Source organism: Lasioglossum baleicum, chromosome 18, assembly GCF_051020765.1.
Source record: "Lasioglossum baleicum chromosome 18, iyLasBale1, whole genome shotgun sequence".
In the NCBI taxonomy this organism is placed as follows: Eukaryota; Metazoa; Arthropoda; class Insecta; order Hymenoptera; family Halictidae; genus Lasioglossum; species Lasioglossum baleicum.
The window spans coordinates 7242163-7260749 of record NC_134946.1 but is presented as its reverse complement, the minus strand read 5'-3'; the positions used below and the strand labels follow the sequence as shown (position 1 = coordinate 7260749).

General features: G+C 36.3%; 2 protein-coding genes across 8 annotated transcripts in view; one reads left to right on the top strand and one right to left on the bottom strand.

The window, feature by feature from the left end:
• Window positions 1-925: 925 nt before the first annotated feature.
• Window positions 926-13425, bottom strand: Lcch3 (Ligand-gated chloride channel homolog 3). 3 transcript variants are annotated; one of them, XM_076442849.1, is made up of 11 exons: window positions 12975-13270; window positions 11938-12886; window positions 10749-10891; window positions 10228-10334; window positions 9739-9806; window positions 9077-9222; window positions 8073-8230; window positions 6121-6405; window positions 5164-5394; window positions 4276-4523; window positions 926-3120 (listed from the first exon to the last, which is right to left on the bottom strand). In XM_076442849.1, exons 3-11 carry the CDS (start codon window positions 10811-10813, stop codon window positions 2968-2970), a joined length of 1461 nt encoding a protein of 486 aa, XP_076298964.1. In that variant the 5' UTR covers window positions 10814-10891; window positions 11938-12886; window positions 12975-13270; the 3' UTR covers window positions 926-2967. The 3 variants fall into 3 exon arrangements, with proteins under 3 accessions (XP_076298964.1, XP_076298965.1, XP_076298963.1); XM_076442850.1 differs by lacking the exons at window positions 11938-12886; window positions 12975-13270 and adding an exon at window positions 13310-13425; XM_076442848.1 differs by having other exon boundaries at window positions 11938-13270.
• The window catches only part of LOC143218000 (gamma-aminobutyric acid receptor subunit alpha-6), a 30404-nt gene continuing 19052 nt past the window's right edge, over window positions 7236-18587 (top strand). Inside the window, exons 1-2 of one of the 5 annotated variants that reach the window (XM_076442840.1) lie at window positions 7236-11258; window positions 13335-17797. In XM_076442840.1, the coding sequence (XP_076298955.1) occupies window positions 17790-17797 (8 nt within the window). In that variant the 5' untranslated portion in view covers window positions 7236-11258; window positions 13335-17789. Of the gene's footprint in view, window positions 17798-18587 lie in introns of all 5 variants that reach the window. The other 4 variants (XM_076442842.1, XM_076442841.1, XM_076442843.1 and 1 more) reach the window with 4 other exon arrangements.

The following is an 18587-nucleotide window of genomic DNA, read 5'->3' as shown; positions in this document are numbered from 1 at the left end:
TATCCTATATTAATTAATCAATTATATATTATCCATATTAATTAATTATTTAATCGATATAATATATATTATACATATTAATTACGCGATACAATCAATTAATTAATATACAAAACTTAACAATTAGTCATTAAGGCTTGGAGATTGCAAACAAAGTTCAAATTTGCTACGGTAATGACAGTTAGAATTTGTAATTGAAAACTACTCTAATCGTGATATATGTATGTTTCTAAAATTTCAATGCTTTCGCCGAATGTTATCCTCTATCTTTTAAAAATGACGAAAATGTCGGCTAGAATAATGTCTGGCGTTACTGGTTTGTTCCTTAAAAAACAAAAGGAAAAATATATTTCATTAATATTTACAATCGGTTAAATCGTCAATCAAAATGATCTATTCGAAAGTGCAGTATTTCGAAAAATTTTCCTTCATGACAAGGTGTCGAGAAACTATGGAAAATCTTAGAAATTCGTAAAAAATCACGTAGAAACTGTTTGAACGATGTAGATCGCCTCTAAAAAAAGCCTCGTCAACGAAAGAGATGCAAGTTATGCTCGTTTGTTTGTTATTGTTCAAGAATTATGTTAGATTCGTCTATGTAAATATATATTTGATTGTTTCCTTAGAGCTTTTACACTTTCATTAGAGAAGGAAGAATGGACTCGGTCCGCTGTCTCTCTCGAAAAATGTCGTACGACGACCCTAAGTGTCTGAATTTGTCGACCGAGTTCGTCCGAGTAAAACAATTCAAGGCAATCAATATTCTCCCAGCTGAGTGCATAGCAGGGTTACCATATTCTAGTCTCGCCAGGCCCCTTACCCTTCCGCCCCTCGCCCAGCTGTGCTTAGGAGCCCGCCTTTGCTTCCCCCACTCTTCCCACTAACGCTGATGCGTACCGTACGCGTGGGAAGAGTGGGGGAAGCAAAGGCGAGCTTAGAAGTACAGCTGGGCGAGGGGCGGAAGAGTAAGGGGCCTGGCGAGACTCGCAGATGGCAACCCTGGTGCAGAGTCGCCAGATGAGTGGAGGAAGCACGAATCGAGGGGAAAATGTTATCCTCTCTCTGCCAGTACCGGATTTGTCACGTGACAGAGACGAAACGCGTCACGTGGCCGGGCCCGCGGCTGATGGCGCGTCGTAGAAGGGGAAGGTAGAGTGGGGACACGAGTGTTAATCTGGCTACTCTGACTCAACGACATCAACTATTACATACGATTAAATTCGTCTTTCACAAAAAAAGTATTGATTACCTTAAAATCTGAAAAAGGTGGCTGTACTTCCGGAAACCCCGATGCTCTGAATTGTCAAAAATTTTGGAAATAGATTTTTTTGGACACAATTGATCAGGAAAAGGATTTCTGGCGACCTGAAACTAAATTTTTCATCATTCGAGTGTCACTACGTACGTTACATGACATAGTCATGACTAGACAGCGGATCTTTATGCAAAATATTGCAACAAACTGGAGTGAAATGGAAATTGATTTTCTTTCTTAATATGTTCAGAGTGGGTTGAAAATAATAGAACCATATTCTTAAATTCCCAGATAGCGCAAAGACGTAGAAAGATGTCCCGAATGTCCCACGAACGTCTCCTGAAAGTCACGTGTTAGAAAATAGTATGTCTTACAGATGTGTTTAAGACGTCTCCTTGACGTTCAGGAGACGTTCGTAGGACATTCGGGAGGTCTTTAAGACATTCCTAAGAAGACTTAAAGGTCCATAAAAGTTAATTAAATTAAAGGAAGGGATGAGTAAAAATACATTTTGAGAAAAATGAGTTTAAAGTTAAACCTAGCTTTATCAGAAGAACGCATGTGGAATAGACATAAAAAAGTGTAATAAAAGTAACAATTGCAATTAAAATTACAGAAAAATTGAAATTGAAATTCATATTGGAATTGAAATTTTAATTGAAATTGGAATTGGAATTGAAATGGAAACTGGAATTGGAAATGAAATTGAAATTGGAATTGAAATTGGAATTGAAATTGGAGTTGAAATTGAAATTGGAATTGGAATTGGAAATGAAATTGAATCAAAAACACTAACTCGTACAAATAATACCAATGCTAATACTGCTGGATTATGGGTATGTAAAAACCACACTGTTTATGGTCTTAAAGACTTCTTTTTATGATGTAAGACTGTCAGACCTAAAATACACGTAAAATGGATGTCTTTAAGACGTCATATGCTATCTGGGTTCTTCTAATGTCTTCACTGTTTCAAATTAAACTTACTCATTTTTGCGATGAATGCATAAAATCCGCTGTCTAGTCATGACGAACTATTTAATAGCCTTGTAACTTCGGTAATTGCTATTTTTGCTCGCAATCATGATTTCGATACAAAATGGAGCTATTTGCAAAATTTCTGTGAGTCCGGAGCATGGAGATTTTCGGAAGTTGGGATCAACAAAACGAGCTTTCATTGTCATTTAAAATAGCGCAACTTTGTGCTGAACAGTTTTTTTCGTATACGACGACAAATAACAGATATTTTCACTGTTCCTCAGAAGACGACGCACAGTAATCCATAAGAAGAGAAACTTTGGTTAAATTATAATGAATTTTAAACCAGTCATGCGTATTACTGTCGGTGTTCTGTTAGTTTCGGGGGGGGGGGGGGGGGGGTTGGTGTAATTTTTGACTTTTCCGGGGCAATCCTGTAATGAACAGGGTCGATTGATCGTACAGATTGGCGAGCCATCGATTAGGAACGTGTCTTTAAAAGTATTGTTGCGCCACGAGTTCGGATCGATGCATCCTCGAAAATATCTCCTCGTTGATAAATATTGGCAGCTTTCGATTCAGTACTTTCGATACCTGCTCCCTTCGGTCGAGAATGAACTTCGGTATAATTTCATTCGAATCCTAGCTCGAATCTCTAGGAAACTCGATTCGGATCGACGTGTAAATTCTCAATTAACAATTGGTCCATTTGATTCTTCCGTCGATGACTTTGTTCAGAGAAAGTAGAACACCCAGTAGATCGCGTTGAAGAGCATGAAGCTGACCGGGAATATGATTCTCGAATATTTGTCGATGATGTTGACGTCCTTGATCTTCGGCATCGACACTCGCAACACGGACGCTCCTCTTCGTATCGCGTGCAAAACCTGAAATCGTTCCTTTATTTTTTCCAATTCTTTTTACATCCTTTACCACGGGAACTGGACCGTTAGTCGGAAAATATATTTCGAGGATTCTACTGTATTTACACATTACAAAATTCTTCAGCATTCTGTTTGATCTACAGGGTAATCTACTTTATCTACAGAAAATACTACTTCACCTGCAGAGGGAACTGTTTTATCTATAGAACAAAGGCGCGAACGATATGAATTGTGATTCTCGATCGTCGAGTTATTTTACTATTTTAACAGTCATCTTAATTTGATTTAACTATCGTTTCAACATACAGTGAGTGTAAAAAGTATTTGTATCACCTTTAAAACAGAATAACTGGTTTATAATTGTACTGAACGATCTGATTTTTTATAATCAATTAGACAAGGTTATACACAAGGTTATTTGTCTTACGATTGTTATTCACTGAATATATTTTATCAAAAAAGATGTATAATTCGTAAAACTGTTTGATTTTGCTGAAAAATCTCTATTAGTCTATAATATAATAATAAAAAGTTAAGCTCGATTAAACATTCCAAAAAAAAGGTTTTTACTACGATTTTGGCTTAGGGTGCCAATCATTGCACAGTTTACCCTAAATCTACAAAACATATATTTTAAATTCTCATTTAGGGCCCAAATAATAAACTATTAAAAATGCCTTTTTTATTTTTGCATGTAACCTTGTAAATTATAATTTTTGGAAAATGTTTTTGCATATCATTTCGTAAACCAATGCTTCTAATTGATTATGAAAAGTCGGGTCGTTTGGTACAATTATAAAAAGGTTATTCTATTTTAAAGGGCGTACGAATACTTTTCACACTCACTGTATATCCCATAAATTATTTTGAGGTAAGGAAAAATTGTGTAATTATTACGGTCAAAGCAGAACAAGCTTCCAAATCTGAATGTTTGCATTTTCGTCTTAACACTAGAACAACCGAGTACTAAAAGTGCCTAGTTTGTACTGTCTTTTAAAAATAACAGAACCACATTTATCGAGGGGCATTGCACTTTTTTTCTTACAAAATATGTCTAAATTAATAAATGTATTTTGTAAGTGCTCTCAAAGACATCTTTACAATCTCAATAATTGTAATGTGAACACTAATTGCGAATGGTTTAAAATTACAATTTACCTTAGGTTTATGATGTCCCTTATGAGGCCCCCTGTATCTTAGGCCAATGTTTTTTCCGTGAGTGTTGTAGGCCGCGACTCTGGAAATGCGAAAGCTTGGAGGAAACTTGACTGGATCGTGTTCCCTTCCGGTTCCGGGAGTAGACACGCCACTGTTTCTTATACTTGGTAAAGGGGACATCCGGAGATCCTGAAGCTCGATTATGTCAGCTTCGGTGGATCCAGGAAATGGAGAGCTTGTTTTGCTTCCTGTAAAATTATTTTCCTTTTCAAAAAGGTTACACGGACTATATTAAAAATTTGTTCTAATTGATTATAAAATATTATATGAATAACGATGGACAAATGCAGTGATCAGGCCCGGGCAACTTGCGGCTCGTGATTCACGGGCGACTCCTCTCCCCACTCCTGGGTCCTTCCTACCAAACTCCTGTGCAGAGTTGGGCAAAATGTAACTTCAATTACAATCACAATTACTTGCCAATTACTGTAATTTGAAATTGCAGAAATAAAATTACAATTGCATGTAATTGTAATTGGTAATTGCAATTACTTTGGCTCAACCAGTGATTGTGAAAGGAGTAATTGCAATTACGTAACACGATTACAGTAATTTTAATTGAGTCTAACAATTACCTCAATGTAATTGTTCTTTTGAACCACTAATTTTTATGTTTTGGACCGTTTAACCGTTTTCTTATTGTAATTATAGTCCATTTTTGAACATGTAATTGAATTGAATGTAATTAATTACTGCCCAACTCTGCTCCCGTGGAGTGTAGGGACAATATGAAATAGTTAAAGGTGGAGGTACCGGTAAACTGGTAGTGCGAGTCGTAAACCGTCTGCGGAGAAGAAGATGCCCGGCCTGAGGTAGATGAAGGTTCACCTGCTTTAGAAGTAATGACTTTCTTCTCGTCGGTTTCTTTCTTTTTCGTCTTCTTTTTGGCTCTGGCGCCCCAATATGTGTAATTTACAGCCGCATATTCTAGTAAAGCCGCGAACACGAAGACGAAGCACATTACTAGATAAATGTCGATTGCTTTTACGTAGCTGATACGTGGCAGTGAGCTACGCACACCTGTCGATATTGTAGTCATCGTGAGCACCGTCGTTATGCCTGCAAAATCACCGAAATTGGTGAAACAGAGTTTTGTTGCAATAGCCCAGTAAACGAAAAGTTCTAGAGGGAAATGGAAGGAACACAATTTTTAACTTTGGGTCTTTGTTTGGACTAGTTAGGAGGTAAACATACTATGTAAAAGTCCCCACTTCTAGCAGATGAAGGTCCCCTTTTTCAGTTTTCCGCTTATATCTCGGAAACTATGCGTTCTAGCGATAAGACCATTCTATACAAAATTAAAGCTGATAAAATGTGCCATAAGATTCATTCGATTCAGTTTTTCGCTATCTCGCATAATTTCAAAGATATCCGCGCTCAAAGTTTACGAATTGTGAAAAAGAAATTTTTGCCTTACTTGACTAGCTTCAGCACAATTAGTGAACTTTGAGCGCGGATATCTCGGAAACTATGTGAGATAGCGAAAAACTGAATTCAATCAATCTTGTGGCACATTTTGTCAGCTTTAATTTTCTATGGAATGGTCTTATCGCTAGGACGCATTGTTTCCGAGATATAAGCGGAAAATCGAAAAAGGGGACGTTCTACGTGCCGCACTGCACCCCGCTGCACCTCCTAGGAAGAGGGACTTTTAGTATGTTTACTTCCTAACTAGTCCAAACAAAGACCCAAAGTTAATAATTGTGTTCCTTCCATTTCCTTCTACACCCCCCTTTCGAGCATTCATTGACTGGACTACAATTAACGTGAGTTTGAATTGTTTACCAAGGGCTACTCTGGCACTGGTGGCCTCGTGGTTGATCCAGAAGCTCACCCAGCTCAGCATCACGATTAGGATACTGGGCAAGTAGGTCTGGAAAACGAAGTAGCCGATGTTCCTCTGAAGCTTGAAGCTCAACGAAAGTCTTTGATATATACCGGTGGCCAGTCTCTCTTTGCGATCATTCGTCTCGTACCCGATGATTGTGAATTGTGGCAGCTCTGCTTCCTCGACTCCACGCACTGGAGTCTCTTTCCAGTACATCACTACGTCCAGAACCGTGTATCCATCTAACGATACGAAATTTCCATGTCAGTTTCCGATGAAGTAATTTTTGTTATTCTACTTTTATTTAGAACAATTGGGAAATGGACGTTAATAGTGTATCTCTCTGTCTGACAAGTAGGATGTTTTATACAATATACGGAGTGTCCCAAAAATGCACTTCCTTGACAGGATCAATTCCGGAGGTTATCTGAAGTCACTTTTTCCTTCACGAAAACGTTCTTCGTGGCTTTATTAAGGAGTTATTAACGAGAAACGCGGAACAATCAGACCGCGGCTGCAGTAGAGTGTGATGTTGGCATTGGCCGAGCTGGAATCCGTCCATAGTAGGCGCGCACTGATTGGTCCGCATTTATTCGTTAATCACTCCTGAACAAAGTCGCGAAGAAAATTTTGGTAATACTCCATGAATGCGCATAAGGGAGGTGTAGAAAAAAATGGAAGAAACACAATTTTTAACTTTGGGTCTTTGTTTGGACTAGTTAAGAGGTAAACATACTAAAAGTCCCTGCTCCTAGGAGGTGAGCGGGGTTTTCCGCTTATATCTTGGAAACTATGCGTCCTAGCGATAAGACCATTCTATACAAAATTAAAGATGACGAAATGTGCCACAAGATTGATTGGATTCAGTTTTTCGCTATCTCGCATAGTTTCCGAGATATCCGCGCTCAAAGTTCACTAATTGTGCTGAAGCTAGTCAAGTAAGGCAAAAATTTCTTTTTCACAATTCGTAAACTTTGAGCGCGGATATCTTTGAAATTATGCGAGATAGCGAAAAACTGAATCCAATGAATCTTGTGGCATATTTTGTCAGCTTTAATTTTGTATAGAATGGTCTTATCGCTAGGACGCATAGTTTCCGAGATATAAGCGGAAAACCGAAAAAGGGGACCTAGGAGTGGGGACTTTTAGTATGTTTACCTCCTAACTAGTCCAAACAATGACCCGAAGTTAAAAATTGTGTTCCTTCCATTTCCCTCTACAACTTTTCGTTGACTGGACTATAAAGGAAATAGTCACTTTAAATGATCTCTGGAATCACCTCTTTCAAGGAGGTACATTTTTGAGACACCCTGTTGTGTACGGAGTACGGTGGCGTATAATTTGGGTTTTATGATGGAACTTGAACTAGAAACGGACAACGGCGTGTAAGGTGAACTTTCCCGATTATAATAAAAATATTAAGTCGATTGAACTAATGACTTTTGAGGTAAAATTTATATATAAGGAGACAACTCGTTTTTATAAGCATTGTAAATAAATATTTGATTACAATTGGTTACACAAACAGTAAGCAAATTGCGATAGCTTCAATGGCCTACATTTTATAAACAAATTCATATGTGTTTTATAAACAATCAGCGGTTGTCAGTAACTCACTGGACAAAACATACGGTAATATTCAATTTTCAAGGAGAAGAATTAAACACGAGCACTTTGTGCAGAATTAAAAAAAGAACAACCATCAGATACAACAAATTTCTAAGACTTCTGGAATATTTAAATTGAAGTTCCAACAACGAATTTCAAGAGGAAGGAAAATACAATTATGATAAGTCAAATCGAAAGAGTTCCTCGAAAATGTTCTATTTTAGAACGAAAAATTTTTCGGGGAAGAAATGGGAAATAAAAATTTGAGTGGAAGCCACTAGAGAGGTAGTATCGATCGTACAGCTCTCGATCTCTACGGTGCAGTTCTGCGAATCGAGCGGATAGTAGTGCAGATCCATCATGCAGGCCAGGGTCGTCGTAAATCTCATGCCATAAGTGACAGATCCGTCGCCGGACAGTCGGACGAGTTTATTACGCTCGGTGACGTCGTGCAAGAAACTGCGAACAAACCGAAAACATTTTCTTTCTCAGCCTTTTCACACCTCACGTGTAGACGTCTGGTTCAAATCAAAAGCCCGCGCGCGCCAAATTCAAATATTACGAACAGGGAACTGAATTTCGTAACAATTCGCATAGACATTAATTTGTTCGTTAAATGTAATTAGTCAATGAGAAAAAATAGAGATGTGTGTTTGTACTTTTCTACGATAAAATAAATCAGCAAAATTTTCATGAGTTTTTGTATAAATTAAAAAAATCTATGATACATTTGTATGTGAAAAATGTACACGAGTGTTCACAATCGTCAGAATTTTAAAGTGAACTATTTATGCTATTAAGGAGGTAAAACATTCTAACGAAAATCCATATGGATGTTTATACAAATTAGGTAAGTTCAAACATTTTTTCGAGCTAGAAAATGTTAACAAAACTTGGTATGATGATGGTCAGCAAATTAGAAGACATTGTAATGGTATTGAAAACTAAATGTAGTTAATAATAAAATTATACGACATCTATACAAATTAGAGAAAGCTACCAAATTTTTGAAAAATACGAAATACTAATACAAATCTATATGGAGTGTTTCTAAAAATTAGGAGATGCTAGAAAACGTTAAAATTTAACGAAATTTTGTAAAAATTAAATAACTTTGTGTAACATTTGTCTACAAAATGTTCCTTTCTGAACTCTCTAGATTTGATTTCATAATTTGAATAATGCGTAAACCCAGATTTTCTGGAAGTTTTATTTTCGATTCAAGTGTTATAGTGTGACTATAAAAGTTGTCCGGATTTTTAATAAATTGATTTAGAGTATTTTAAAAATGTTGATGGTACAAACCTGTTTTTGTCATTAGCAAAGAATGTATCTGGGACCCAAATTTTTTCTGCAAAATCGCCGCTGAGGGTGAGGACCTCTTCCTCCTGCGAAAATGCTAGTCGTTCGTCCTTCCAATATTGATTTAGGTACATTGTTATAGTATAATCCTGTTAAAAAAGAATAAAAGACATAAAGTCTGCATAAGAAAATATATAGTGCCTGAAAGTAAGTTAAGCAATTAATAACAGAAAATTTCAATAATCTTTAACACGATTTATAATAAACATGAAATGGGTTGTTCAATTTTGGGATTATATTATTGTTCATTTCATTTTAATTTGAAAATATGTATGCACTACATATATATAATTTCCTATTCAATTTTGTTTATTTTATTTTAATTGAAAAATAGTTTATATTATTATTATTGTATAGTAAATACAATTACTACGTTAAAAATGATCATGTAGAATCCTAAATTAAATTTGACTAAAATCAAGAATGAATTAAAATGTAGTTACCATTCAATGAATTTGAACATGTACCAAAAATAGAATAAATAACAATAAAAATACGGTTAACGAATTTCAAAAATTAAAATCAAAACAGAAAAAGGCACTCCAATAAAAGATATAGTTTTGTTGAGGCTTGATTGAATAAAGTAATAAATGTGTATAATTCACCATGTTAACTTCCGAGATGGCGTCGAAACTGGCTATAGTAAGATCCATGCCCACCAGCAGGGGATCCCCTGAAATAACGAAAACGAAGTGAACATTATTATTGAAAACGGATTTTCTAATTTTCTCGAATAATCATGCAGACAGATTACTGGCAATCCGTTTCTGTACTATAGCTTGAAAAATCGACGAAGATTAGGGAAATTATACAGTATCGTTAAGCGGATTGGATGTTCGGCATGATCACTGGCCTGTAAAAAGTTCGCAGCCGCACTATTAAATTTCTTGACATCAATCTCAGCCCTCGACTGTTTCAACGTTCGAATATTAATCTCACGGTTCAAAGTCAATGGTCCTTTAAAAATGGCAGCGAGAAAAGAACATTAAATAAAAATTGAAAAATTGACAAATCAATTTCTATATAAAAAATAAAAAGTATTATACATCCACCGTAGTAATAAATAATTGTATTTATGTGTCTCAGTGACGTACCACCGAAATTTGGTCTCAATCGAATGTCATAGCCATCGAGAATCCGCGATATAGTCTGCGTCACGTTTTCCAACCTGTCAGACACCCCTGTGTTGTCGTAACTGGCCCTAAAATATTTGGAAAATTCCATTAATTACTAATTATTATTATTTTACTAATGTTCGATAGAATATAATTTATTTTCAGTATTAAACATTAGGTGTTCTGAACTTCTCTCACACACTAAATTCATATTTTACATTGAATTAAATTGAACGAATATTTTACATTGCATTCGATTAAACGACTACCTTACATTAAGTTAAAAATTAAATAGGTATCTTAAATTAAATTAAATGAATATTTTACTTTAGATTAAATTAAATGAATATATTTTTTCAGATTAAATTGAATGAATATATATTTTTTTCAGATTAAATTGAATGAATATATTAATTTTCAGATTAAATTGAATGAATATTTTACATTACGTTAAATTAATGGCTTATTGAACGATTAATGGCTGATTAATGACTGATTACCAGGTAACTAGGTAGATCGTCTGCAGCAGTAAGACGACCTGCTGCAGCCTCGACCAGTTCATCATTTTCGGAAATCACGTCAGCGGGTAAAAGAGGACGTCATCTCGTTGGGTTCTTGCACCTCGTCATCGAGCCGCCAGATACTGTAACCAGAGAACCGACCCGATTTTTGTCCTTGACCTTCATTACACATGCATCTCCCAAATTTTCATTTACCACCCGATAGTAGCAAAAAAAGAATAATCAAAACATCTTTTTCATATCGAATTATAGTTTATAGCCAACTTTGGCTTAAATTACACCTGAAAAATATTATATTGACCCAGACCTAACCCCCCATCTATTTTTCCTTGAATCTACATTTTCCTTATATCTCCTTTTTCGTGTTCTTTCATTTGCATACAAACTGGAGATCATCAATGTACTGGGCTCGTTATTTGGAGTTGAATAATTTTGCATTTCAATCCCTGGAGCTTTTATAATCGAGCAGAAGAGGAACGAAACAAATATGTGAGTATGAAAACATACCATTTGAATATGTTTTTTGAATTTTCCATACGGAAAATGGCAAAAGCTAGTCTGTGCATGCGATGTATCAAAATATAAATATGGAACGTCCACTAATAAGAGCAATACCTATTATTAACAGTATTATAAAATACTAATTTTACGGTTTACCTACCGGAAGTCGATTGACAGTATTTCAAATGACAGTGCTATATCTAATAGCGACTAACAAAAAATTGTTTTCAATAATAGCCCCAAAAGAAATAATTATTCCTACCCACAAATTGTTTAATATATTTCCAACTATAGATCATAAATGTTGAAAAATGATTAAACCGGTAGTTAATAGAAGACCATCCAAGAACCTTCAACCAAGACCAACCAAGAGCATCATCATTCAAAAGTTCGTACAGTTTTTAAATTAAAATTCACCCATAAAATTCAGATATTTATTCAATAACGTATTTCTTTTCTATTACTTTTTGCTATCTTCGAGATGACTTATCATATTATTGAATAAACCTATGAACAAAAATATCTTAATTTTATTTGTAAAGTGTTATTTAAGGACGCTACGAACTTCCATTCTAGTCTACTACATATGCTGATCCATAGCTCACGGAAGGGACATAAAAAGCAACCCCCGGGATATAGCATTTATTACAAAAGACAACGATCTCACCTATCTTCGATCTCCCCGAACAAAGGAGCCATCGCAACAACCGAATCAGACGTTAGCAGTGCCTCGTACAAAAGGGAGAGTGTAGGTCTGAGCGTCCTTCGAAGGACATCTCGAAGCCTAAAGGGTAGGACCTGGCACCCTGACAAGGGCTCGCGATTCACTACCGATCGGACAGGTCCCTCCACGAGCACTATCAACGTCGACGTGGTCGAGGATATCTCCGACACTCGGATGCTGCGCACCACCCTCGCCCCACCCCCACCTTTGATTATCACTCTTTCTCCAGTAACTTCTTTCTTCCTCTCTCAGGCTACATTCGACCACAAACCTTCACTGGAAACTCTCGTCGTAGTCTTTGCTTGCTTCCACCCCATAAATCCCTAAGTTTCGCTGACAATGGTCACCTGGGACTCTGGCACCATTGCCCAGTGGGTCAGCAAACTATCACCTGGAGTACAGTTTCTTCGTTCTTCCAGTTTCTGATTCAGTTCTCAGCTGTTTCAGCACATTTACACTGAGCTAGATCTTCCATTAGCATTCAACTTAGTAGCTTGTGGATCTGTTAGGACAGCCCCATTTTCGGTGCTATTTTTTTTTGGTAATCCAAATCTTCAGCACCTTCTCTGTCGTTTTGTTGGTCTTTATCGTTAGTCTACGAGGACAGGCCGAATTTTGTATCCTCATCGAATTTTGATTCACTGTTTCACTGCACAACACTCTTACATCTTACACTCCGCCTTTCCGTACTTAGAGCATCCTCTTTCCCATGCTGTGGTTTTGATTCCTACCGCCAGGTTTATAAGAACACTCTCATTCTTGCTTCTCGATCGAATTTTGATTCGGCAATCACTGTTCAGCACTTTTGCTCCGTTCTTAGACAATAGATTATAGACTCCTTTTCACCACTGTTCAATCGTTCTTTACCGCCAGGTCTGCAATCTCTGCTTTCCTATCGAATTTCGATTAAAGAACAAGTTATCATTACTGTCTAACACTATCTTCTCTACCATCTGATAGATAGAGGTACGCAGATATACCCAATTATTGCTTCTTCAATAAACAATTCTGATTCATCGTTTAGCACTCCCTTCCTAAACCTCGTGACGAATCACTGCCCTCGCTCGTGGTGCTCCTCCATTCGTTCTGGTAAGGACAGTCCCATTTTTTTTGTTGTTTATCGAACGTTCATTAGACAAAAAAAACAGCTGATTGTTCCACTGGTTAGCACTATTGCGTGTCCCTGTCCACCAGCACTCTCCCTTTCGCGAGGTGTTCCGTCACTGTTTCACTCATGTCGTTTTCGGGGTGTGATCCCCATCCCCCGCTACCCCCGCCCCCCCTCTCCTGGAGGCTGCCAATCCGTGCCACTCACCTATTTATCTTTCGCTTCTGTTTAGACACCGATAACGTCAGCCCGTGCTGCTCCACGCTCGCCATACCTCGGAGGCTGCCGCAAAATGGACCACGCATGTGCAGCCCCGTTCCTCGGGCCGACCTACTGACACAGAGTCACTGTCTCTGGATCTCGATGCCGGGATCGAACGCTCTGCCACCCTCTTCGCCGAGGCCGGGGGACACGCACACTAACGCCGAGAGTCGTTAACCCTGGCGATAGCCGGCACATCGATTTCGAGCTGCCGATGTACTTCGATTCTTTTTAGGCTTGAAGATTCGATTCTTTGTTTAGGCTTTTTCTTTTTACATTTTTCGACGGTTGCCTACCCGTTTAGCACGCGTGGTTGGCGAGCGGTGTATGGTTTACACTCCCTCACAAGATACTACACTCTCTCTCATACTAAAACATTTTTACACTCGTCACAATACAACATCATAACACTATAAAATATATTTTAGCATTATCATTTTACCATTTATCATTTATAACGCATACCATTTATCCATTATACATAGAAAGAAAGGGGACATGAAAACAATTTTACAGTTCAACAGAACAATGATGCATAGCGCACAGCTAAAGTTGGAATTAAATTTTTTGGAACACACATGATGTAATAGATATGTATTCAATTATTATTAGAGTGACTTTTCCTTAGCATTTAATTGTAATATACACACACATTTAATGATATATTCATACATTATTTATGTTTATACATACTTTTCGTGATGTATTTACATACAGGGTGTTCCGTTTGTCTGATAACGGAAATATCTTGTGACGCACTGAAGTTACGAGAAAAATTTGTTTACAAAAATTGTTCGGTATGAAGGGTTCAATCGTATAGTCTAATTATTTGCGGACTAGAACGGTGGAATCGGAATTGTAGAGAAAATACTAAAAGTTGCATTTCACGACTTTTTGATGTGGGCCCATATTGAAAATTTAAAACATACGTTTTGTAGATCTGTGTCGATTATACAATGCACTGTGAACGTTTCATCGATATTCGGTTGATGCGGGAAAAAACCACAGACATTGAGAGACGTAAGAATCCTTAGATTTATTGCATTTAGTTACCATCTTTAAATGTTTGTAGCTCATTGCAACGTCGACCGATTTTCACGAAATTTTCAAAATATGTTTAATTCACACAGATCTACAAAACGTACTTTTAAAATTTTCAATATAGGACAACATAAAAAAGTTGTAAAATGCAACTGTTAGTATTTTTTCTACAATTCCGAACAATTGCAATTTTTGGAAAAAATTTCTTTTCACATCCTGTAGTAAACTAATTGCTCTTGCTTCCCAAAAAAAGTTCAAATCGTATAGTACAATATTAAAAAAGTTATCGTCTTTTCTAGAGCGTCCGAATATTAATCCGAGTCACAGTACATAGAACGTTCGATTGATAAATACTATTTATTGAAGCGTATTCAATATTTGAGTCTTAGGTAACTTTTTCCTTTGTGAAAATATTAACGGAAACAGCAGACCAATCAGAGCGCGGTCAGTTGTAGCCGCACTCTGATTGGCCCGGATTTCTCGTTGATAACTCCTTGACGAAGCCACAGAGAACAATTTCGCAAAGGAAAAAGTTCCTTCAAATGACCTCCGGAATCACCCTCACTTCTAGTATAACATTTTTGGGACACCTTGTAGTTTGCACTTGGTTAGAGAGCGTGCATATGTGTAAAAGGATATTGTCTATAACTGTTAAGAGCAAATAAAGATTGCACTCTAATACAATTAACCAGTTAACTGTTTCGACCTCTTTGGGAAGTATGCGTCTAAATTGCGTCGCATAAATTAAGGGATGACGAGTATACTCGTCAAACACAGCGTATGTGTAATATAGAATTAAGTTGTAATGAAACAACTTTTGTTTTTTCCATTTTATTACTCGCATTCATTTATTTCCTTAAATTAACACAAAATTTTGCACTTTTTTCATGACGAGTATACTCGTCAAAAACAGCTAACTGGTTAAAGAGAAAAACGGAAGGGTTCTGGGTCAAATTAGCTCCACGCAAGAGGGTAAATTATCCTCAGGAGGAGACTGTGCCCGAGGAAAACAAAAATTTTTGGTTTTCACCTCCGACCTTCCCTTAATCGACCATTCCGAGCGTCGTCGTCGCGTCGCATCGTTGGGAGAAAAACACGGGCGCGTTCTTTCAGGTTCCTCCTGAAAAATGTGTACTTCAGGAAAAACTAGGACAACATCGGTAACATTATAATGAAAGAAAAACTCGAAAGGGAGACGTGCCTCGAATCGAAATACATACAGCGCGGCTGTAATTGAGCTTCGACCCTCGTTCAAACACTTTCGCCCGCGATCCCGGTTCTACTTACCCGGAGAATTCTCCGGATCCTTCGAAATTTCTAAAGAAAACGAGCGTTTCGGAAAACCAGATCACTCTATTTCCGTCGATCATCGTTGCTGTGAAATATTGTTCAAGCTAAAATAAGAAATTCATTTAATTTTGACTCAATACTTTTTCCTCAGAATTCGACATTCTTCCATATTTTGGTATAAAAACTATAGTATTCCATTTAAAAAAAACAAAGTCGACCTTCAAATCTCCGAGACGTTTCCACCTGTAATAAAATAAATACACTACATAATGTACCCCTTCGGACCATGCAACTTCTGTATACAAAACATTTTCGTGCAACGCATACTTTGGAAGTTGTATAGGTGTGCAAGTTGCGTGAACCACCCTGTACAGTTGGCGATACTTAGGACCGTTCACATTTCTAATTAATAATTTAAAAAAATTTACTTTCAATTATATTTCGTGTAGATACCTTAGTCTTTCCGATATCCCCAATGCGACAGCTGTTCAGTTAGTTTATTTGCCACAAATTGAGTACTTAAACAACGACTTTGATGATCCGGGTCAACGTAGACCCAGGCACAGCCATCGGAGGGTTAAACTTGACTCGTGGACGCTATTCGGGGATCCAAAAAACTTTTATTCCTTATTCGTTAACAAAATCGTTATACTTTTTGGGAAAATCGAAAGATCGGGTAATTGAATGGTTGTGAAATCGGATAATTAAATAATTCAGAAATTGGGTGATTAAATAGTTGGAAAATCGGGTAATTAGTCGAGAGATCGGGTGATTGAATAATTGGAAAATTTGATGGTTGACTAGTTGAAAACCGGGTAATTGAATAGATGAACAATTGAGTAACAAATTAATTGAAAAATCGACAGACCGTTGCATCGTATATCAAAACTGCAATAATTCCTTTGCCATGATTGTGTAGAAAACCCTGTATAACAATGATATAATATTATAATGATATTATAATACTACTATAATGATATTATAGGAAATCATGTAGACATATGTTAGTATTTCTATTTGAATACTAAAAGAAAACACTAGGTATATTTGTAAATTGTAAAATTCTATGCAATAATATTTTAATATTTTAGCACTATAACAAGTACACTAATGTTATATTACACTACAATCAGAGTTGTGTAGAATTACGATTGAATTACTACAGAATTATAATTACAAAGTAATTCAGTTATATTGTAATTTACAATTCAGATCTTCATTCAATTAAATTACAATGTAATTCGTAATCGCAATGGAGTACAATTATAAAATACTTCGTAATTAAATTACATAAAATAACGTTACGCATTATGAACGAGAACGAGGAATAGAAACTACGCCGCACAGACACTAAACAAGTATATGAAAGAAAAACATAATAAAAATATATCGCACTTCTTCAAAGTTCTGGGCTGTAATTTGGGAAGCTGTATTTTAATGTTATATTGTATCTCAATTATACATTGTATTTCAATTATATTGTATTTTAATTACACATTGTATTTTAATTATATTGTATTTTAATTATGTTGTGTTTCAATTACACATCTGATTAAAATACTTAGTAATTGAATTACAATGTAATTGAATTAGCACAACTCTGACTACACTATATTATAACATTTTATTACTGGCATAATACTATGCTATCTTAATATATGAAAACGTTTTACTACTATATTGTGAAACACTATTACATTATAACATTACAGCAGTGTACTAATGCTCTAGTATACTGCAGTACTATAATGTAATATTACTATCATGATACTACGATATTCGAACATATCAGTTTATTGATAAAGCATTCAGTCCAAAAAGTGAATATATTCTGAACATAAACAAACGAAAGCATAGTTATGCAAAATTGTGTGGCTCTATTTAAGAAAGTTCGTTAACGTCGCCGAACGTAGGATTATTGGAGTTTGCGCGTCAGAATATTTCGCCTCCCAGGTGGGAGATCCACGAGGATCTGTCACGAGAATCGTATGTAGATCTCGTTCGCAAGTGCCGGTATTCGGTTCGAGGTTCTTCAATTTTTCGACGATTATTCGTGGTACCTGTACAATTATCTTTCTGGGACAAAGCTGCGGACATGTTCACGTAAGTCAATTTTCTCTTTTCATTGCCTAGATACGTAACAAATGACCAGTTGTCAACTAACTTCTCACTGATGATTGCTAATAATATAAATAACAGTTAAGACAATTCAGGTATTAAAAATGTCCGAAATAATTGTCAAAGTGTTGCAAATACTTGGAATATTAAAAATAATTGTATTAATAATGTTAATAATGTACACAATTTGGAAACCGGTTCATCGTAAATTTCACGGTGAAATTGATTGACACAATCTCAACAAACGTTGCTAGGCCAGCAAATAATGAAAAATGTAAATTGTCTAAACAAACATTAAAGTCCGTAACAAAAATTAAAATTTTCGATGAAGTAAATGAAATGACCAATTCCATTTTGTTTATGAATCAACGCCTGAAATTACAACAATTTTCGGGAAAATCCTAATGCTACTTTTCATAAAAGAATCGTAACGGAATGTCGCAGTGTATATTTTTATTAATATATAGTAGAATAGATAAAATTAATATAATATTTCTCTGAATAAGAATTTTGTAAAAACATCGGCGGGAAAAAAAATTCGCATAAACGCCCGCAGTCTGGCTGCCAGACAGATATTACCAGCTCTCGGCCCTGTGTGAAAAAGCGGGGCGATAATAAGAGAAAAGAAACGAGCCGTTGGGAGAAAAAAAAAAAACAAAAACAGGGAAAAAGACTGATGATTATTTTTTTTCGGCTATTGCGGATACACGTTTACTAGGAGAACTCGTACCACTTTAATTTCAGCTTTTCATTAACGGCTTGTGCCAATAGTGGC